This window comes from Phacochoerus africanus, chromosome 6 (genome assembly GCF_016906955.1).
Source record: "Phacochoerus africanus isolate WHEZ1 chromosome 6, ROS_Pafr_v1, whole genome shotgun sequence".
Lineage (NCBI taxonomy): Eukaryota > Metazoa > Chordata > Mammalia > Artiodactyla > Suidae > Phacochoerus > Phacochoerus africanus.
Genome location: NC_062549.1, coordinates 15,683,086 through 15,705,160, shown reverse-complemented (window position 1 = coordinate 15,705,160; position 22,075 = coordinate 15,683,086). Strand labels below are relative to the sequence as shown.

The 22,075-nt window shown below is 47.7% G+C and overlaps 1 protein-coding gene across 2 annotated transcripts in view; it reads right to left on the bottom strand.

Moving 5' to 3' along the window:
* The window catches only part of ANXA13 (annexin A13), a 57,889-nt gene that overhangs the window by 19,256 nt on the left and 16,558 nt on the right, over window positions 1–22,075 (bottom strand). For both annotated transcript variants that reach the window (XM_047783308.1, XM_047783309.1), the window contains 3 exons: window positions 15,968–16,043; window positions 4,340–4,434; window positions 228–398 (listed from right to left, as the gene is read on the bottom strand). In XM_047783308.1, the coding sequence (XP_047639264.1) occupies window positions 228–398; window positions 4,340–4,434; window positions 15,968–16,043 (342 nt within the window). The remainder of the gene's footprint in view (window positions 1–227; window positions 399–4,339; window positions 4,435–15,967; window positions 16,044–22,075) is intronic.

Sequence of the window (22,075 nt, the reverse complement as noted above, 5' to 3'; positions counted from 1 at the left end):
CTGGAAGGTCCTATTCTGTCAAGCCAGGGGCAGCAACACCAAGACTGACGATCGGAGATTGGAAGAGGTGTCTCTCTAGTGTGAGCCAAGCGGACAGGTCTCTGCCCAACACTTGCCCATCCCGTGGGTGGGATGCGGGAGGACTTTCCCTTCTGGCGGCTCTAACCATCTCTGATGGGCGTGTGGACGCAGCCCCGGGGCCGGTCCAGGGCTCAGCTTGGACTGACCTTGTTGGTTCTCGTGCACAGGATCTCGATGAGCACCGCCTCGTCTGTCCCCAGGCCCTTCATGGCTTTCCGCAGCTGCCGGGCAGCATACTCGCAGGGGCGGTCCAGAAGGGCCAAGGCCGTCTTCTCGAAGTTTCCACTCAGCTCACTCTTGAGCACCTCCTCTAGGTCCTGTGGGAAGAGAGGGAGGGTCTTGTCTGGGAATGGCCTGCGAGCAGAGGAACGGGTGTCTGCTCCCCCTGCTGCCCGGCCTGCGGCGGGCCGGGGTGGGGCGACAGGACACCTGCCATGGCCCCACAGGGCACCATCTAGACAGGGGCTCTCCAGGCCTGAGCGACCTGCTCTGAAGGACGGTGGTCACTTGACTGTCTGTCTGTCTTCCACCAAGGCTGGCAGAGAGGCAGAGAGAAGACCCCCTGCCCTTCTGGGGACCACAAAGGTGAATTACAACAGCAACCAGCCGAGTTCCTGTAGTGGCGCAACAGAAACAAATCCAACTAGGAACCGTGAAGTTGCGGGTTTGATCCCTGGCCTCCCTCAGTGGGTTAAGGATCTGGCATTGCGTGAACTGTGGTGTAGGTCGCAGACATGGCTTGGATCTGCCGTTGGTGTGGTGTAGGCCAGCTGCTACAGCTCCAATTCGACCCCTAGCCTGGGAACCTCCATATGCCTCAGGTGCGGCCCTAAAAAAGACAAAAAGACAAAAAACAAAAACAAAAACCAAAAAACCCCCAAGAAACAAACAGACATAAAGCAATAGCAACCAGCATTTGCAGAACATTTTGGGGCTCACATCACCTCCCTGGTCCTTGAGATGGCCCTGGCAGGAGAGGTATTGCATTATCCCCTCTGGCTGAGCCTCAGGAAGATACAGACCTCGGCCCCAAATGCTTGACCAGAGTGGACTGGAGTGCACCTTAGCCCTCTCTATAGACCCTTCATTGTCCAAACTGGGGTGCTTCTGAGAGGGAAAGGGGTACTATTAGGAACAGCAGGGGGACAACAGGGATAAACTGGGCCTCTCCTGCGCAAACCAGATGGACAGTCACTCTGGTATTTTGTTAAATCCTGAAAGTGTCACACATGGGGCAGAGCTCAGCTCGGGGTGGGGACGTTCGCAAACTTCCCACTGACATCCTGTGTTTCTGGTGAGCCCTCCGGCATCACCAGTGAGTTGCCTTCTCCTGATTGTGCCTCCCTCTGACTAGACAGTTTGATGAGGAAAGAGTCACGAGTGGGCGTTTTGGAGTTCCCATCGTGGCTCAGCGGTAAAATGAATCCGACTGGGAACCATGAGGCAGGATCCTGGGCCTCGCTCAGTGGGTTAAGGATCCGGTGTTGCCATGAGCTGTGGTGGAGATCGCAGATGTGGCTTGGATCCCATGTTGCCGTGGCTGTGGTGTAGGCCGGCAGCTGCAGCTCAGATTTTATCCCTAGCCTGGGAACCTCCATATGCCACAGGTATGGCCCTAAAAAGCAATAGTAGTAGTAATAATAATAATAATAAAAAAGAATGAGTGTTTAGTCCAACTAGAGTCATCCATGTCCCAGCTTAAATGAAGGACCTCCAAGCAGGTCCTTGACACAGAGGGACGGCCCCGTGTGGGTCAGCTCGTGTGTCAGGAACCAAATTACAGCACGAGGTGGGTCTGGCTACTCGGCACCGTGCCATGACGACTAATAGCACTGCAGCTCTGTGACCTCGGAAATGTACTTAGTTTCACTGGCTGTCAGTTTCCTTCTCTGAAAAATGGGGCGAATAATAAGACTTACCTCTTAGGGTTGTTGGGAGAATTATATGAAACAATCCAAGTAAACACTGAACACAGTGCCTGGCACATTTTCAATATTTAATAAGTGACGATGATTATTGTTATTATTCCATGTTGAAAGGAACTTTCAGAGAGAAGGCAAATCACCTATTTCTCCAATGAACCTCTGAGCTCCGGGCCTGGGAGAAAAACCCAGAAAACTTTTGTTCAAGGCCCTGGGACTGGCAGTCTTACAAGTGGGTTGTGATATTACTGCCTCTGTCCTCTGGCCGTTCCTGCGTCTAACCCTGCATTTGGGGAAGACAGGGCTTTGGTCAGTACTCTGTGGGTCCACGCAAACCCTGGAAATATTTTTTCAGGTCAGACGGGCGTTATACAGAACTGCAGAGGAGAGAGATCCCAGCTGCCTGCTCTCACAAGCCCCAAGCACGGAAACAAATCCTTGTGCGTTTACATTCTGTTCAGACGCAGGAGCCCGCTCAGGATATCTCATCTCTGTCCTGGTTTCCTGCTGACCAGCTGTGTCAGCTTGGCGTGGTTCTTCCCTTTGGAGTCTGGTTGACTTGGGGATTTAGATTTGATCGTCTCTACCGCCTTCTAGCTTTGGGATGTGGTTCTCGATCATTGCTTTGGCAGGCTCTGCTGACTGCATCACAGCTGAGAATTGGCAAGCAAGCAAACGATTGGCAGATACAGGTAGCTCAGGGTGTTGTGCTAGAGCATGCCCACCTCATCAGAGCCCTTGGGACCTCCCTTTGAACCTAGTGATTCGTGTCTTACACTAAAATTTAAGAAGGCTGCATCTGACTTTCCGTATCAGTAGAAGTAGACATAGCGCTTAAGAGGCTGCTCTAAACGCGCAGCAAGGAGAGTTCAAGGTCTTTCAATTCAATTCAACGAAGCTGAACTGAAGCTTCATTTATTTTCACCACTGTCGTCAGTGAATGACATTGACAAGCCTGATTGTGAGGAGAGAAGCAGAAAAACTATAAAAGCACAGCTGTGTGGACTGTTTAACGTGTGTATAAATAGCTCCTCTCACGGCCGTGGATTTTATAGGAGCGGAGGCTGGCCCTGGAGACAGAAGACTTTAGATTTGAGTCCTGGTCCTTTTTCTTACTAAGGTTGTGGTTTGCAGTAGTCATTTAAACAGATAAGCTTCACTTTTCCTCTCTGTAAGATGGAAATCATCATACCTGGGAGTTCCTGTCGTGGCTCAGTGGTTAACGAATCCGACTAGGAACCATGAGGTTGCGGGTTCGATCCCTGCCCTTGCTTAATGGGTTAAGGATCCGGCATTGCTGTGAGCTGTGGTGTAGGTTGCAGACACAGCTCGAATCCCGAGTTGCTGTGGCTCTGGTGTAGGCCGACAGCTATAGCTCCAATTCAACCCCTAGCTTGGGAACCCCCATATGCTGCGAGAGCGGCCCTAGAAAAGGCAAAAAGACAAAAAAAAAAAAAGAAAAGAAAGAAAGAAAGAAAAAGAAATAATCATACCTATCATAGCTTCCCTTTCCTGGTATGAGGCAGCATTACCCTGCCTGATGCTCCCAGCAACCTGAGAGGGCAGGCAAATTATCATTTTCATTTTATTTGTGAGGAGACCAAGGCTTAGAGAAATTGCTGCCCGCCCAGTGTCAAATAAGTAAGAAAATCCATCTCGATCTCTGTATTTATACATAGTTATTAAAACTGTAAAGGTTTTATAGATTTGGATTAGAATGCAGCATAATAATGACTAATACCACAATAATTCTAATACCATTAAGAAAATGCTAAATTGTGTTCATGATATATTAATAAAAAATAGAAAGCCTAACGCATTCTTAAAGATTTCTATACATAACACCATTAATAATAAGAATGAAAGAAAAGAAACATAAAGGAAAAAAAAGGTGTTGATGCTTAAGGAAATGCAGGGGTTTTTTGTTTTTGTAACAATCACTAATGAAGAATATATTATTCTTGAAGATACCTGAATAAATGAAGAATTCTTGTACAAAGACCCACCTATGAAAGCTGATTTTCCAATCACTCTCCTATCTCTAAGTTAATCTGTGGAATTAGTCCAAATGAGTGGGAAAAAAATGATGGAGGGATTAATTCAAAAAGAAGTCAATGGAAAAAATATTGAGTTAAACAATATTGATTTTATAGGTTAACAAGGCAATTTGTTTTTCTGAAGTCAGTCGAAGTTGTAAATAGCTGTTTTGTTTTGTTTTTCCTGGGCTAACTCAATAAAGCATTAAAGATAAGCCTCACTGCCTTGGAAACATAAAGGAAGCAGAAGAGACAGTCAAGACCAAGGCCAAGTACACGGCCTGGGACCCTTAGCATCACCTTGCCATATGTTGCCTTGTACTTTTGTTTGATTTGTTGCCTCTCATTCGATGTCCTGCTTGATAGGATTTCAATGATGGCCGCTTCATCAGTTCCTGGAGTGCAGGAGAAAGAGACAACACCGCAATGAGCACAACTTAAGACGGACATTTATTTTAGTCAACCTGGGGAAACCACGGTAGTGGTCAGAGGCTTTGGTGGAGCCCAGATGGACCCTTTGCCTTTAATATCGTGTGCTGAGACCTGTCTTCTTGTCACTCACTTGACAAATACTCACTGAGGCCTCACGCTGCCTGAAGCATGGCTAGGCGTTTTAGTGGAAAGAGGAATGAATGTTGCCCATTCCTTAATTTCATTCCTCAACATAAGCACAAGAGAAATGAAAACTTACATCCACACAAGACGTGTATTCCAATGTTCATAACAGCGTCATTCATAGTAGTCAAAAGGTGGAAACAACCTGAATATCCATCAATGGACAAATGGATAAATAAAAGGTGCTATAGCCATACAGTGGAATATTACTTGGCCAGAAAAAAGGAGTAAAGTATCAACACATTCTACAGTATGAAGGAATCTTTGAAACATTATGCTGAGTGAAAGAAGCCAACCACAGACAGCCACATATTATGATTTCATTTACATGGAAGTTCAGAATAGGGAACTCTACAGAGACAGACAATGGAATAGTGGCTGGGGGTGGGGTGGGCAGAGGGGGCTAAAGGGTATGGGGGCTCCTTTTTAAGGTGATGAAAAGATTCTAAACTGACTATGGCGATGATTTCATATTTCTGTGAATATGTTAAAAACAACTGAATTGAACACTTTAAACAGGTGAATTGCATGTGACTTATACCTCCAAACAAAATGTTAAAACAAATAAATATGGTATGTTCCTTGGCCTCCAGGTACTTAAAATGGAACAGAAGAGACTAACATACAGGCCCAAATTGCTACACATTCAAGCCCATCCATAAATTTGTTCATCTCAGAAGAAAAGTCCTAATAGGAGGTAATTGCCCTTTAAGACTCCTTTGAAACAGTCTTTCTAAAATGATTTTTTTCCTTGATGCTCAATGCAATATTTTCTCATGGGAGGTAATATGATCAGTACCAAAATGATAATAAGAAAGAAGGGGATCTTCTTTCTTATTATCATTTTTTTTTTTTTGGCTGTGTATCTTTTTTTTTTTTTTGGCTGTGCTCGTGGCATGCAAAAATTCCCTGGGCCAGGGATCGAACCCAAGCCACAGCAGTGACAACAGCAGATCCTTAACCAGATGAGCCACCAGGGAGCTCTGAACATATAATTTTTTTTTTTTTTTTTTTTTTAGGGCTGCACCACCCTTGGCATATGGAGGTTCCCAGGCTAGAGGTCAAATTGGAGCTGTAGCCACTGGCCTGCACCACAGCAACGCCAGATCTGAGCCATGTCTGCAACCCACACCACAGCTCATGGCAACGCCGGATCATTAACCCACTGAGCAAAGACAGGGATCGAACCTGCATCCTCATGGATGCTAGTCATATTCATTTTTGCTGAGCTATGATGGGAACTCTCCATATCCTTTTTGAATATGGAGACAGGATTGGAAAGATCCTGTGTTGCAGGTGTGGGAATGAGAAAGACTATTTAATCAGCAAACCCTGAATTCAGTTTCTTCAGACTAGGTTAAAATCCTGGCCCCACCCTTGAACTGTATGACATCAGGCAAGTTCGTAGCCTTGACAAGCCTCAGTTTTCCCACCTGTAAGTTGGAGGGGATAAAAGACAAGGCTGTTGCGTGAATGAAATTCAAATAGGGGTCCAGGATGGCCCTGAGGTGCACAGGGATCTTGGGTCACCAGGGAGCACAAACAACCCAAGGGCTGCCTCAGATCCAAGCAGGCCCGCTGAGGCCACCCTCCCAGTGACTGAGCTGAGAGGAGCATCAGAAGCCTTCGGGCCCAAACTCATATTTACAGATGAGGAAACTGAGGCACAGCTCGGACCCTCTCCCTAGTTCCCGCATATACCTCACTGTTCTGCGGTGTTTGGATTCATCGAGGGTTCCCTGCCTGAGGCCATCTCTCCTTCCACTCCTTCTTCTGCCCTCCACCACCTCCCTCGCAGCATCCTCCAGCAGCCTGTTCTTCCCGGCCCTTTACACTCAGCCTCCAGTTCTGCTAGTTGCCATCACTCCCCGATCCCCCCCCACCCGTGCCCTTTGCCCTTTGGCTGATGAATCCTAAACCAGCGCCTCTAGCCCTTACCTTTGCTGAGTCCAGATCTTATTTCCAGCTGCCTGTGGCCATCTTCCCATGCAAATCCCCAGGCATTTCAATTTCCCGTGTAGCTAAAACTGAGCTCATCTTGTTTATCCTTAAATCCATGCCCTACCCTGCTCATTTCATCTCAGTGCATGGCACCTGGATTAAAAAAATCCAAAGTCACTTTTGAGGGCCCACCTTCTACTCTTTTATACTTTTATACTGCCAAGTCCCATCTGTCTTACCTACTGTTCAGAGTTAAATTGTGGGAGTTCCCCCTGTGCCTCAGTGGTTAACAAATCCAACGAGTATCCATGAGGACGCAGGTTCGATCCCTGGTCTTGGCCTCACTCAGTGGGTTAAGGATCTGCCATGGCTGTGAGCTGTGGTGTAGGTCGCAGAGGCGGCTTGGATCCCACATTGCTGTGGCTGTGGTGTAGGCCAGCAGCTATAGTTCCCGTTCAACCCCTAGCCTGGGAACTTCCACATGCTGTGGGTGCAGCATTAAAAAACAAAACAAAACAAAAAAAAACCCAAAACCAAAAAACAGTTACAGTGTGTCTCCCCAAAATACGTTGAAACCTTCATTCCCCCAGTACTTTAGAACGTGACCTTATCTGGAAATAGGATCATTATAGATGTTATCAAGTTAAAACGAAACCATTAGGAAGGGGCCTAGCCCAATATAACGGTGTCTTTATAAAAAGCGGAAATTTGGACACAGAGAAAGATGCACAGAGACAAGATGTGAAGAGACAAAGGGGAATGCCCTGTGAGCTTGGAGGAGGGGGATGATGCATGTACAAGCCACGGAACCAAGCCTGCGGTGCCCAGAAGGTAGACGAGGCATAGTATAGATTCTTCTGGAGCACCTCGCGCCTCGAGGGCGGATGGCCTGTGGACGTGGTGGCTTCAGACTCCTGGCCTCCAGAACTAAGAGACAATACAGGTGTGTTGTGTAAAGCCCCCCAGTTTGTGGTACTTTGTTACGGCGGTCCCCAGGAAACTAGTCCACCCATTATCCCCAGCATCTCGAGAAGTCCAGGAAAGGAATGAAAAAAACCTCCCTTCACAGCCCAAAGCCTGGAGAGCACCTGCATAAGCCTGTTCCCAGCCCTGCTCTCAGCGCCCACTGCCTGTGACTGGTGTGTGGTTGGTCACTTTTGAATGGAACGGAATTAGTTGATTATGTGCGATCGCTCCTACTCAGCTGAGAGATGAGGAGCCTGAAGGAGCAGGCGACGGGGAAGATGCAGTTTTATGCATTTTGATAGACGAGTTAGGAGCAGGGAAAATCTGAATCGTGAGTGTGGGAAAGGCTGGAGGAGGACCTGGCTGGAAATGGGGAAAGGAAGCAAAAGGGACATTTGACTGGCTCTGACTCTGGCGCCAGCCCTCATTGCCATATCTGGAAAGGCAGGGCCAGGACTGAGACTGCTTTGGGAGTTCCTACTGTGGAACCGTGGAAACAAATCTGACTAGTATCCATGAGGATTGGGGTTCGACCCCTGGCCTCGCTCAGTGGGCTGGGGATCCGGTGTTGCCATGAGCTGTGGTGTAGGATGCTGTGGCTGTGGCATAGGCTGGCAGCTATGATCCACCCTTAACCTGGGAACTTCCTTACGCCGCAGGTGCGGTCTTAAAAAGCAAAAAGAAAAAGAAAAAAAAAAAGGGAAAAGAAAGACTTTTCTGACCTGTGACCTGGGGTTGGAGAGCTGTGTGCTATTCTTTCCATGGCCACTAGCTCTGTGTCTGTGGACCGTTCACTTAGTCTCAAGGATTAGTTCCACCTTTGCAATTCTGGGACTAGCTAGCTCTTTCATTCCAGTTGGAGAAACAGAAAATACTAGGATGAGCTCACTTGCAAAAATAGCATTTGTTGCCTGCCTCCTCTGGCTCGCATCCAGCACGGTCATGTCTGCTGTTCCTCTTCATTTCCTCCTGCAGCCTCACCTACGTCATGTGTATCCAGTTTCTTCCTCCGTGACATTATTTCTTTTTAATCTCTGAGTGCCAGAACTCTCACCTCAAAAGGGATTTCTTTTTCTCATAAAAAAAATCTTTCTTTCCACATGGGCTGCTCCTGCTGAGGTCTAGGGCCTCCGCATCTCAGACCTGAATCCGTGCAGTCGTCTTCCCCAGAGAGACCTACCTGCCTCCCAGGGGGTCCATTCGCGGTATTGTGCCCGCCAGGAATCAGGGGCTCATCGCTGGCTCCCTCTTTTTCCTCACCCCACTTCTAATTTGTCATCACTAAAACCTCACGCGTCACTCCCTTGGTGTGGCTCAGATCCACCCTCTTCTCCCCGGCCTCCGCTCTATCCTATCAGCAGAGCTGATCCCCGCATGAGCTTCCTCTTTTACCCTCACCTTTCCCATCCGCCTCTGCTTCCCCAGAGTGATCTTGCTGCTGAGCAGATCACCTGCTCACTCTTCTGCTTCACATCTTTCCATGTCGGCCCCTTGGAATCTGGAATAACAGTTGCGCTGCTCCCTCTGCCTGCAAGACTTTAGCTTTGATGCTCACCTTTCCTCCCTCTTCCCAGACTGACCCGCTGGGTTTTTCTGGGACAGGTGGGCCCTCCTTCCCACGTCCCTTATGTTGCCTGTCCTCCTTCTCTGTCCTGGGACACTGCAAGTGCCCCAGAAGCAGAGGGCTTTGCTCATAGCAGAATCCACAGGGAAGGCTCTCGGTATCCATCAGACCTGGCTTGCTGAGTGAATCATGTTTCAGTGCACGCACAGAGAAGTTGGCACTGAGTTATAATGGAGCCGGGCTCTGCATGGGTGTGAGCGGCACGTGCTACTCGGGTGGGCGACATGCAGCAGGGACCAATAGGAAATCCTCTGCTCTGATGCCGGAGGCAACCCACATCCGCATCATTCAGGAACACTGAGTTAAAATTTTAAAAATAAGGGTTTTTTTTTTTAGCCTTTCCTTCCTGGAATATTTTTAAGTCTGGGGGTGGCCCAGCAGCAACTTGGAGGTGGGAAGAGAGCCTGGAAATGACTAGATTTCCCTCAAGCCCTTTGAGTCGGGTATCAGGTTTATCCGAGGAACTATTACCACTCCCTGACCAAGAAGCGATTTACGGAACAGTGACCTCATCTTGCATTTCACTGTATGTGTGTCACAGCGGCAGTCTGTGCAGTGCAACAGTTTCCTGTAAACATTTACAATGGTTTAAGGCTCTGGGGCCAGTCCCCAGTGGTTCTGGGAAAGACGTTTGAAGAAAGGAGGAAAGCAGGAACCTCGGCCTTGACCGTGCATCAGCCACAGTAGAGTCACTGCACAGTGGAGGTCAGAACCAGAGCGATCGTTAGCCCCGGATGTGCCAGAGGGCCTCCTGGCTTTGGCTTTTCTAGCAATTTTCTGGGGAGATACCAAGCTGAGTTTCAGCAGGATGGAGGCTGCTGGGTTTGAAGTGCCCTCCATGCCACACCCAGGACGCATGTGCCTGCTGAGTGCTCCGTGCAGGGTGCTGGTGGCCGGGCTCGGCTTCCCACGGGCTCCAAGGCCAACTGCAGCCAGCCTTGCTCCCTAGCCACTTTTCCCTCCAAGACCCTGTTTCTGTACTTCTCAGAGGGAGGGAGGCGCACACCCTTCCACATTTCAGAGAGGATAATGGATGTGGGCGTCCACACACTGTTAGATTAAGACACTCTTCAGAAGGGGCCTGCTGGGATGGGATCCCTGAGAGGAAGGCCTGACGGAGTGTCCGTGCTGGGGACTCTGGGTTAACCAAGACCCAGGCCAAGAAGATCCTTCGGAGACAGGAAAGCAGAGGAACCAGAGGAACAACAAGGAATCTGTCAGTTTTATATTATTTGTAAAACTCAAATATTATTTCCTGGTCTAGCATCCTTATCATTTTGAATTGCCTGGGTGGGTGAGTGGATGGCGAATGCACTTAATCTTTTTGATGCATAGGGCTCTGACCTCACTCTACTCAATACATGGGGTTATTGAGGACTCAGCATGGCTGAAATAGTCTGTAGGTATAGAATACAAATGGTCTTTTGAAGGCTCATTACTTAAGAAGGGACATCAAGTATCTCATTAATAACTTTGCTATTTGGCGTGCCCTCGGCACATGGAAGTTCCCAGACCAGGGATTGAACCTGTACCACAGTAGTGACCCAAGCTGCTGCAGTGACAATGCCGGATCCTTAACTCGCTGCACCAAAAGGGAATTCCGAAAAGATATTTTTGATACAGTGTTAAGTAAAGTGTATTGTTAAAATTGGTTTCACCTGCATTTTTAAAAAATTTGGCTTCTCAAAAACTAAAAAATGACCTATACGTCTCACCTCTGTGGCTATTGGACACAGGCTTGGCTTCCCACAGGCTCCAAGGGAAGACTGAGACATTTAAATGTCTCTTAAGTAAGTCTCTTCCAGACTGAGACATTTAAATCCAGTCCTACCAGGGTATATCAATGAGATAGGTGCATGGTTTGGCAGACAAATTTTGCCAATGGTACAGTTTTGCTTGAGCTTGCTCTTATTAATAGAGGCCGGAACTAGCCCTTCACCCCAATGATAGCTTTTTCAAGATGGCCCTCGTTTCTCGAGGCCCCACCCTCATCTTATAACGCTTTGTTCTTGGGCAAGTATATAATCTCTGAGGCTTGGCGATCTCATCCATTCAGTCATTATAGCACGTTTACAGGGTTGTTGGGGGAGCTACACAAGATGATGTATATATAGTACCCAGCTTAGCCCTTGGCATGTCGGGGGGGTCTCCAGCAGTAACCAACCACAAGAGTGGTCCCATCTCATGGCCAAGGGGGGGAGAGAACCCTACGTGACTTTGGCATTCAGTAGGTGCTCCATCTGTGCTTGGTGAACTAAACTTGTGTGGTGGCGAAGAACTCAGGGATTTATCATAAATTACAGCTGACTTAGTCCCATACCCACTTCAGCTCCTGTCTCCAACCTAATATCCAGATGTCAGGCCCTCACTCGAGAGGCAGCAGGGAAACAAACACCTGTGGGGCTGGATCAGCCAACCAGGACTCTAAACATCCTGACACTTCCAGGCAAACACATCTCCCGACAGCTGTTGTCCCAATACAAGGTGAGCCAAGACCCGAGCTGGGAACAGTTCCTCTCTGCTGAGCTTTCCTCTGATGCCCACACACCAAGCAACCCAGTTGTCTTCCTTCATTTCCAGCCCCCTACTCGCTAATTGATCCAATAATACTTATGTAGAAATCCCTTCCATCACTTTCCTTCCAGATTGTCTCTAATCCCAGCTCCTTCAGAACTTCAGTATTCCTTGGGTGAGTCAGATTATTCCATAGTGAGATAGTTCCTTATACTGAAGCAAAATATGCCTTCCTGGAACTTCCACCATGGATCCCAGTTCTTGCCTCTGAAGTGACACAAAGAACTCAAGGCCATCTTTGTTCTACCACAATACTCATTCCTAGGATAGAAAAATCTCTGCTTATTTACTTTTAAGTAAAAATCGAGCACTTGTCTTCATAAAACATGATGCTGAGTGAAAAAAGCCAGACACAAAAGGCCACCTGTTGCATAATCTCAGTTGCATGAAACATCCAGAAGAGGCAAATCCACAGAGATGGAAAATGGACCAGTGACTGCCTGGGCCTGAAGGGAGGGTGGCGTGGGAGTGGCCGTTAATGCCTGTGGGATTTCTTTTGGGTGATAAAAACGTTCTGGAATTAGAGGCGAGGGTTACACAACCCTCTGAATATAATGAACCCCATGAAATTGTATGCTGCAAAAGGGTGCAGTTTATGATATGTCAATTATAGCACAGTAAGAAAAAGACAAATTTAATAAAGCAGCCTGTAGACTTAAATGGCTCCTGTCAGCTGTTAACAGAGCATCCTTGTCCTCTCATGCTTGTCCCCTGACTCACCTCCCCACTGCAGCTATGTGGTCAAGGTGGCTTAGCTGTAGCATCTCTAAATTGGTGGGCTTTGGAGTGAGTGACAGGAATTGGTTCAGTTGCCGTGTTGTGACTTTGAGTAGGCTATTTAACTTGTCACGGCCTGTTTCTTCATCTGAAAAATGGATTTTTGTGGGAATAACTTAATGAGATTTTATAAAGAGAGTGCTTGGCTCAGTGCCTAGAATGTTAAAAGTTTCCCAATAAATGTAAGAAAAGAAAATTAAGGAAATCAGTCAACCTTGCCCCCCGGTCCCTCTATTTTTTTTTTTTCTCTCCCAAGCTATTGCCCCTTCAATGCCCTAACTTCCTTGTTCTTCTGGAACCCCTGGGCAGCAAACCCGGCGTCAGCCCAACATCCATTTCTCTTGTCCTGCCTTCAGGCTGCAGGAGAGAATCATGAGCTGTGGGGGTTGGAGCCAGGGTGAAATCATGGTCTCTCTGCTCAGCAGAGACCTCCCCATGGATCAGCAGTCGTTTCCTGGACATGTCCACTCAACATCTATTCCAAACCACCACTCGGATGTCAGACTCCATTGGTCAACCCAACTCTTTCAGCCCTGCTGAGCAGTGGCAGGTCTCCAGGTGAGAGCTCCCTCCACGTTGGGCCCTGCCACCCCCACGAATGTATCGAGTCCAGCTCTCCCCTCCCCTCCTCTTTCCATTCATGGTGTTTGGGATTCCCCCTCTTCCAGGCTTTCCTAAAATCTTGCTTCATCAGCCATTCCCGTTCTCTCCTGGATGTACAAACTCTCCTTCAACAGACCCCTTCTTTTTCTGTCTAGTCTCCTCTAACCTCAGCCTTCTGAGGCTGTGAGCCTCTCTCCTCTCTGATGGGACAGCTCCCTCATCTTTGTTCTCATCCCAGGGAACAGCAGCGAGCCTTCTGCTTCCAGCTCTGCGCCCAGAGCTACTCCGGTAGTGGTGATCGCTTTACCCTGGGCTGCAAAATCCAGCGCTCACCTCCTCCTCTTCCTTGGCCTCAGGGTGGATAGGGTTTTACACGTTTCCCCCACTCCTTTCTCCTGGGAACTCTTTCCCTTTGGTTCTGGAGACACATTCTCTCCTGTTTCTCATCCCATCTCTCGGCCATTCCTTCCCAAATTACTTTTACATTTGCCTTGAATGCTGGGATTGCCTACATCATTCCTCTCTCTCTCTCTCTTTTTTCTTTCTAGGGCTGCACCTGTGGCATGTGGAAGTTCCTGGGCTAGGGATCAAATGACAGCCACAGCCACCAGCCTACACCACAGCTCACAGCAACGCCAGATCCTTAACCCACTGAGCGAGGCCAAGGATGGAACCTGTGTCCTCAGAGAAACAACATCCTGTCCTTAACCTGCTGAGCCACACTGGGAACTCCCGCATCTCCCCTCTCTTTACGCAGACTCCCAGGGTGAGCTCGTCCTCACCCATGGCCTTAACCGCCACCCATGTGGTGGCGTCTCTCAAGTCTGGGGTCTCTGTCTGCATCTCTCTCCCTGGTTCTAGACATATCTTTGCTCATCTGGATCATTCCTTTGGATTCCTCAGACCCTTGAATTCAACACGTCTAAAGAATGATCTACACTTTCACGCCACACTTCACCTCCACACACTTCCCTCTTTTTCTTGTTAAATGATAACACCTCTCTTGTTCCCTGAGACAGGAGCCTGGGGTTCTGACTTCTCACTTTCCCTCATGCCCGACTCATCTGTGACCAGCCCCTGGGTGTATGCACATGAATGCCTCAGATCTCTTCCTTCTTTTCCGTTCTCACTGCCCTACCGGCCTCCTCTCCTGTCTCCTGGTCCCCTCCTAACGTGTCTCTCTCCCTCCATTCCCACCTGCCTCCAGTCCCTTCTCTCTGTGGCTGTCTAGATAAGGTCCTCCTTGATTTCACCTTGTCTCAGAATAAAGCACCGGTTCCTGAACACATCACACACGACTCTGCAGTGAAGGCGCTTGATAAGTGTTTGTTGGCTTGTTGAGTGAATGCGAGATGTGTGCTGAAGAGCGCCGAGGGCCCCCGTGGAAATGGAAGCTTGTCCTAAGCTCGAAGGTCGACCTCTGGTGGTCAAGAGCAGGGATTTAATTCCTGCCTGAGCTTAACGCTGCTCTGCCACTTGCTCACGAGCTGTGGGAGTCTGGACAAGTCACGTAGCCCCTCTCAGCCTCACTTTAACCATCTGGAAAATTAGGATTAAAGGAGGTGTGCTATTATTAAATGAAGTAATGCGTGCAAAACGTATGGCAAAAAGAGTTCAATAGATGTGGTGTCTTATTGTGAAGCTGCCTCTTCCGTAAAGTCCCAGAACTTAAGGTACCCTTTGGAGGCAGGTGGATTCGTTCTTTGGCCTCTTCCTACTCCATGGGGCCTTCAGCATAAGTCTGCCCTGGCCACCTCTGCCTTCTTTTCTACTCAAAAGCTGTTCCAAATCATCAGCCAGACTCCACACTCCATCCCTTTAGCAGACAACCTTGCCTTCCGTTCTCCGAGCAACGTCCACCTTCAGGCCTGACCACCTTCGGCTTTCTCCCCTTCCAACACCCACCAATGTGCCACTTCCCGCTCTCACTCTTTCCTCCCTCCCCACTCAAGGTAACTCTTTCTATCTGAGCTTTGGATTCCACCTTCTTCCAGGCTTCAGGGACTAGAACCTTGTTTTATCAGTGACTTCCTTGGGCTCCAGAGCCTTTTCTCATAGCCCTGGATGCTCCTTCCCTCATCCCACCTGGGCCCGGGTTTGCTTACTTCTCATCTCGCTTAGCCTCCCATTCTTGGCCCCGCACTTGCCTTGACCTGGATGTAAGTAGCTTCCCTAGTGTTGCCCCTTGATTCTTGACCTTGGCCGCAGTTTTATCTCCACTTGCTCTACTTTGAGATGCGGCCCCCAGGTCCCTAATCCAGTTCTCATCAGCCCTGATCCCCCACCACCTCCCATAAAAGGCCTCAGAGAGTTTAGATGATATTGAGCTCATGAACAACACTGCTCACGAGCATTCCTCCACCTCAAGTTCAAATTAAGTATCATAATATGGGGAGTTCCCATTATGACTCAGTGGGTTACAAACCTGACTAGTATCCATGAGTACACGGGTTCGATCCCTGGCCCCGCTCAGTGGGTTAAGGATCCAACGTTGCCATGGCTGTGGTGTAGGCCAACCGCTGTAGTTCCCATTCAACCCTTAGCCTGAGAACTTCCATATGCCACAGGTGTGGCCCTAAAAAGCAAAATAAATAAATAAATAAATAAATAGAATTCAATTTCTAATTATTTAATTGAATCCTGAGAAGTAATAGGATCTGATTATACATTTGCAAATGCTTATAAAGAGAACCTTAAAAGTCATCAACTCAGCTTGGAATATACAAGAGAAGTGGGAAGTCATCTTCTTAAGATCATGGGAAATTTGGACATGAGATCATGTTTCATCAACTTCAGAACTAAGATAGCAAACAAAATATCTTTCATACCCATTCCTTTGCAGGCTTTGTGCAGCTTTTTGGCATCTCGATCAACATCAAAACCCTGATCACTTTTCGCTTTGGCCTGGAAAAAAATAATTGAGAAGGTGAGTGGACAACATAGGCATTTCAAAATTACCTCTGGCTGAAAGTGGCAGCTAATGGCAAGACCAAGCAGACATCCAAATTAGGGACCAGCTGCCACTTTACACGTGGATTCATGCAGAAATCAGCCGGGGAAACTCTGGCCGCAGAGAGGGGGCTGGTACTCCCTGGAGCCAGCTGGACTTGGATGACCTCGGAGAATGAGCCCCTCTGTCCTCAAGGACAATCAGCCTGGCCAGCTCCGGGAGGGGCGACTTGCACATCAACCCCACCTTTGTGTGGGGACGGAGAGTGTGACACAGTGGCCACTGTCCTAGAAGGCTGAATTTCTGCCTTTGCCATGAGACACAGTATGTCGAGGGAGGAGGCATTGCTGGCCAGAAGCTGAGGGTTCCAGGATCTTCTTACAAGTCCATTTGGCACCCTGGGCTAGAGCTTTGATATTTAGTTGGTCAGAGATATCCTAGGGACAGGCAATAGCAGAGTTACTGGTTTTTCACCATCCCTTGGGGAGAGAAAGCTCTGTATATTTACTAATGTTTCCTGCACTTCAGTCATTGGCATAATATATGCCCTGATTTGTCCACAGCTATCTGTGTCTGCATTATTGTTATTTGCTTATTACCTTTCTTTCAGTTGACCTATTCTGTTTTCACTTAAAATTATTTTTCAAGGAGCTCCCGTTGTGGCTCAGCAGTTAACGAATGTGACTAGCATCCACGAGGATGCAGGTTCGATCCCTGGCCTCGCTCAGTGGGTTAAGGACCCAGTGTTGCTGTGAGCTGTGGTATAGGTCGCAGACGCGGCTTGGATCTGACATTGCTGTGGCTCTGGTGTAGGCCAGCAGGTACAGCTCGATTAGACCCCTAACCTGGGAACCTCCATATGCCGCGGGTACGGCCCTAAAGAAAAAAAAAAATATATATATATATATATATATAATTTTTCAAAAAGGAACTTTCCACTAGTACTGAAGTGGAAAACCAGTGTTGGTTGCCTAAACAAAAGGTAAGCATAAAAATCAATGCATTAAAAATTAAATTAGGAGTTCCCATTGTGGTACAGCAGAAATGAATCGGAACCATGAGGTTTTGGGTTCGATCCCTGGCCTTGCTCAGTGGGTTAAGGATCCAGTGTTGCCGTGAGCTGTGGTGTAGGTCACACATGCAGCTGGGATCCTGCGTTGCTGTGGCTGTGGTGTAGGCTGGCAGCTGTGGGTCCGATTGGATCCCTAGCCTGGGAACCTCCATATGCCTTGGGTGTGGCCCTAAAAGGACAAAAGACACACACACACACACAAAAATTAAATTAATTTTTAAAGAAGGAAGGTTAAAAATGTAACGACGGAAGGTTAATTGCAGTTGTGCCGTTAGTAGCTTTGAATACACCCAGTGGTTTCTCAGTTCTTGGTCCTTCCTCACAGAGATTCCCTTTGATAACCTGTGCCACATATTTCCCATGATCCTTCAACGAAGGCTGGTTTAAGTGCTAGTCTATACTCTCCCTCCTTCCGTTTCTTTGGGTACCTGTTGGGAGTGAGCCTTTAACCACATAAAGCACAGAGTACCAGTTGTGTTTATCTGCCCGATAACCTTATTTCCTTTGGGGGACTTCCCTCCCCCATTTCGTATCGTCTCGTGGGGGCGGTCAGTCAGGAGGCTTGAGCCCCATTGTTCTGCCCTTGGGTAGATTCGTACCCTGTCCCTATGGCAACAGTGACTGGCTCAGGAGTGGTGCTGTAATCCAAGCGGGATGGCTTAGAGTTTTCCCTTGGTTGATTTGTGGATATCTCAAGAGAGATGTTTTTCCTTGCCTGGTTTGCCAAGCTGACAAGTGTGGGTAGAGGGCTGATGGTGCCGTGTTGTCCACCACATGTAGGAAGCATGAATGTGGAGACAAGAAGAGTGGAGATAGGGAGAGAAAAAAAGAGATTGAGATTGAATAACTATAGGAAAAACTATGGAGCGGAGGAGGGCTGGCTTCTAGGTTTCTGTTAATGGAATATCATATGCTTAGAACCAAACGGCTCTTCGGGGCCACCTATCACCCCACTGACTCATGGCCCATCTTGAAATACCTGTTCCTGAAACAAGCTGGGAGAGGGACTGAAGTTTGTTGACACCCACTATGTGCTAAACAATTTCTTCATTTACAGACCTTTGTTCATTATTCACAGGGAAGAGTAGGCATTAGTTGGCTGCTTGACAGAGGCAGAAGCCTGGGTTCAGGCAGGTCAGGGAATTTGTGGTCTTGCACGATGCAGGTTTGCTGCAGCTCAACTTGTCTCCTAAGGCCCCTTGGGTACCGTGCATCATCATCTTGCCTCACAATCTAATTATGACATGTTCAGCAGAGGGAAGGCAGGTCCTGTTTTCCTTTCCCAGTATTTTGTGAGCTATAAGAAAGCTGTCTGGTGCTTCTAAAGGCTTGTTGGTGGCTCCAGAGACACAATTTGTGGGGCTCAGTGCTAAATGAATGTAGGACTCCTTGGTTTAAAATGATTAAGAATTTCGAGATGGTGACATCAGAGCGTTCAACCAAGAGGAAGGCCTTCCTGAGCGCCGGGCCCTGTGCAGCTGCACAGGCTGCGCACTGACCAAGCCCACCCTGCATTTTGATCATATTCTAAAAGGTTGGTTCTCTGGGTGTGGGAGCACGAGAAATAGCAATCTCAAAGGACTAAATCGTGCCTTTGCTTTTCATTAGGAGCATTACAGGCAGCTCAGGAAGTGAGGTGGAATCGAACCAGAACAGCAGAAATCTCCTATCTACAGGCTGATTCATAAACTGTTCTGCATGTCCTTTTAGACTCATTGGTACAAGAATTTGGTGGAACCCTTATTATCTATCCCACTTCACAGGTGACAAGTTGAAACAGACACAGGGCTCTGTGAATGGCTGTTCAGGCTCTGCCTATCCTGAGGGTCCCCGTCCAGGGTCCATCTGGGTTACACTTGCCAAACTCTGTGCTGGCAGGAGTGCTTCCTCCTCAGAGGGACACTTTCCCCTCATTTGCACAAAGATGCTTCCAGAGCTTGCATAAGCCACGAGGGGACATGTTTAAGATCGCCTGGCCAGGCAACGGCTGAATCAGAGCCAGGGCTCAAACCAGCACTGTCTGACTCTGTCAGGTATGAAGTGACATTCCCTTCCTGTTTTAGCAAGAAAGTTCCATGATGCAAATATCCTAGAGTTTTAAGAGCAGAGGGGTGGGAAAACCTTCTGAACATGTCCAGTTTGTTTTTCCAAGGCCAAAAAATGAGTAATAATGTGTCATTTAGTCCAAAATAATAGTGATGGCGGGGGGTGCAGTGGGAGAATGTTGAGTCAATGTTAGGAATAAAGATGATGTTGAGACTTCCTTTTTTTTTTGCTTAACAAATAAGCAGCATAAAAGTCTGTATCAGATGCGCGACCCTCCGAAGGGCAGTTTGAAGTCACCATTCACTTTCTAGGAATGGCCCTTAGCCATGTTGGTCATCTTTCCTTATCAGAAGAGAATTCCATGCTGTTTTTCATAACAGCCGGGTATTGCATGTCAGAGGGCAGGAATCATGTGATGTGATTTTTAAAAAAGATAACAGAGAGAAAAAGAACACTGTCTGTTTGAGAGGAGTCCTCCCTCCGCATGGCTGGGGCATGGCTACAATGGACGCATTCAGCAGCGAGACCCAGTGTTGATGCCAGGGGTGCCCATGTCCCTGGCTCGTTCTCCCGAGCTGGGTAATGAACGTCTCCGGAATGTGTGCGGAGCCGACCCATTGTTCATTGTTAGCGGGCCAGGCAGCTGGCTCTGGGGCCTCGGGCCTGTTTGCCCATCAGGAGATTTTCTTTGTGAGACCTGAGGCCGCTCAGCAGAACTTCGGCACAGAGCAGGTTTGCAGGAATGTGAGTCAGACACAAAAAGGGGGTGCAGGGGCTCCAGGATGGGGGTGGAGGGTTGAGATTGTGGCGGTTGAGGAAAACCCGCGAATATTCCACTTGCTTTCAACTCCAAGGCATAACAGAGGTGGGACAACACTCCTTTTTTTGTTTTGAGTTGACTTTTTTTTTTTTTTAACAGCCTTTGTACTGACACTTGAGAGACAAGGAAAGGACATGACGTTAGGTGTCCTTTATTATTGTCCTAATAGCAATGATAACAGAGACTGGGCTTTGAGCCCATGTGAATCCAAGTTTGAACGGGGTCTTGCCCCTTAGCAGCCATGTGAACCTGGGCCATTTAACCTCTAAGCCACCATTTCTTCATCTGTAAAATAGGGGCAGTGTCTGCCCGCTGAGATCTGAGGCTTCTGTGAGAGAACATTTCCAGTGCTGATGTAGAGGAGGCACAGAAATCCTAGTCCTGTCTCTGCCTCTTTGGGCCATCTCTTGTTTTTTTGTCTTGTGGTAATAGGTTTTCGATTCTTCATATTTTGACTTGACAAGTTTGGAAGATATACATATGTAGATATATAGACATCTTCCAAACTTGATACTGTGAAATTCCATCATCTATCCATCCATCCATCCATCTCTCCATCTCTCCATCCATCTATCCATCCATCTACCTATCCATCTATCCATCCATCTACCTATCCATCTATCCATGCATCCATCTATCCATCCATCCTTCTATCATCTATCTGGCAATGCCCTGGACAATATCACATTTATAATAAGTAGCCACTGAGTCTAATCAGACTGGATTTGAATCCCAGCATGACTGCTCATTACTTGTGTGACCTTGAACAAATTTGGGAACCTCTATGAGCTGTGGTTTCCTCATGGCAAAAGTGGGGATAATAATATTGCCCACCTTGTGGGTCTCTTGTGAGAGTTTAAGTGAAGTCATTCATGCAAAGCATCTAAAAGGAAGCCTAGCAGAGGGCACACATGCTTAGTAATTGTAAACAATTAACGTTTGTTGAAGGCAGGTCGACAATGACCTTTCCAGAATATTCTAAACCCTTTCCTGCTCGGGGACTTTTTGCCTTATAAATGGCATTTGAAGGATCCATTTTTCATTCATCACCTACAGTTCAGATTTAGTGCTCCAGACATCACCCAGGGCAGTAAGGTGGTCAAAAAATGCAGGCTGTGTGGAGGCCGAGTGACCTGGGCTGACACCACCACACCACATTTTGATCAGGGTGGTAATTCACAACCTCTGGGTGTGAGGGTCCCATTGAGACATAGGCGGGTGCAGCGCTGGCTATCGTGCTGTTGTGTCAGGGTCACATTAAACAAATACTCCATACTCTACAAAAGGCACTGCCCGGTGCATGACTATGCTGGGAGCTTTCTGTCATATTTTTTCACTCCTTCTGGCATGTCTACAGGTCACTTTTCTGTGTTTCCATGTTCCTGCATCTAAAACAAGGCAACAAAGGATCCATTTTTTCTTGAGGGAGAAGGCAGAGAAAATAAATAGATTCTACGGACCTAGGAAGTAGCATCACCTGGGCAGAAAGAATGTTGGAGACACCCACTCTGAAATGAGTCAGGGATGTGCCAACCTCAGCACATGGACTGCCCAGGAAGAAGGCTGGTTCTAAATCAAGTTCTGAATCATAGCCTCGGCCGGAAGGGCTAGGGTGGAGGAACAGACACCTGATCAAAGGCTTCTGACCCAGCGCGATTCAAGGAAGGGTTAGCTCTTAGGATGAAACGGGAGGGTTTTAAGAAATCATCCTCCAAATCGCATTGAGCTCTGGGGATAGAGTGTGTGAAAAGTTAGAGGAGGGATATGGTTTGCAAGTTGGTTGCTCTATACAGTTATATAGTAACCAGGATTTTCCAGGAGTACACGCTTGTTTAAATACACTCCCACTCACCAATAGGTGTGACCTCATTGAATTAAGCCTGGAAAATAAGAACATCCTGTCTCATGACAGCCATGTGAATTCCTTAAAAAGCAGTACAAAGCTGGCACATTGGACCTCTGAACAGTTCCTCTCTCTTCTCTGCTTCCTCTCCTCACTTCTCTTTTTCCTTTGCCTTCTTCCCTTTTCTCCTTCCTCCTCTTTTTCT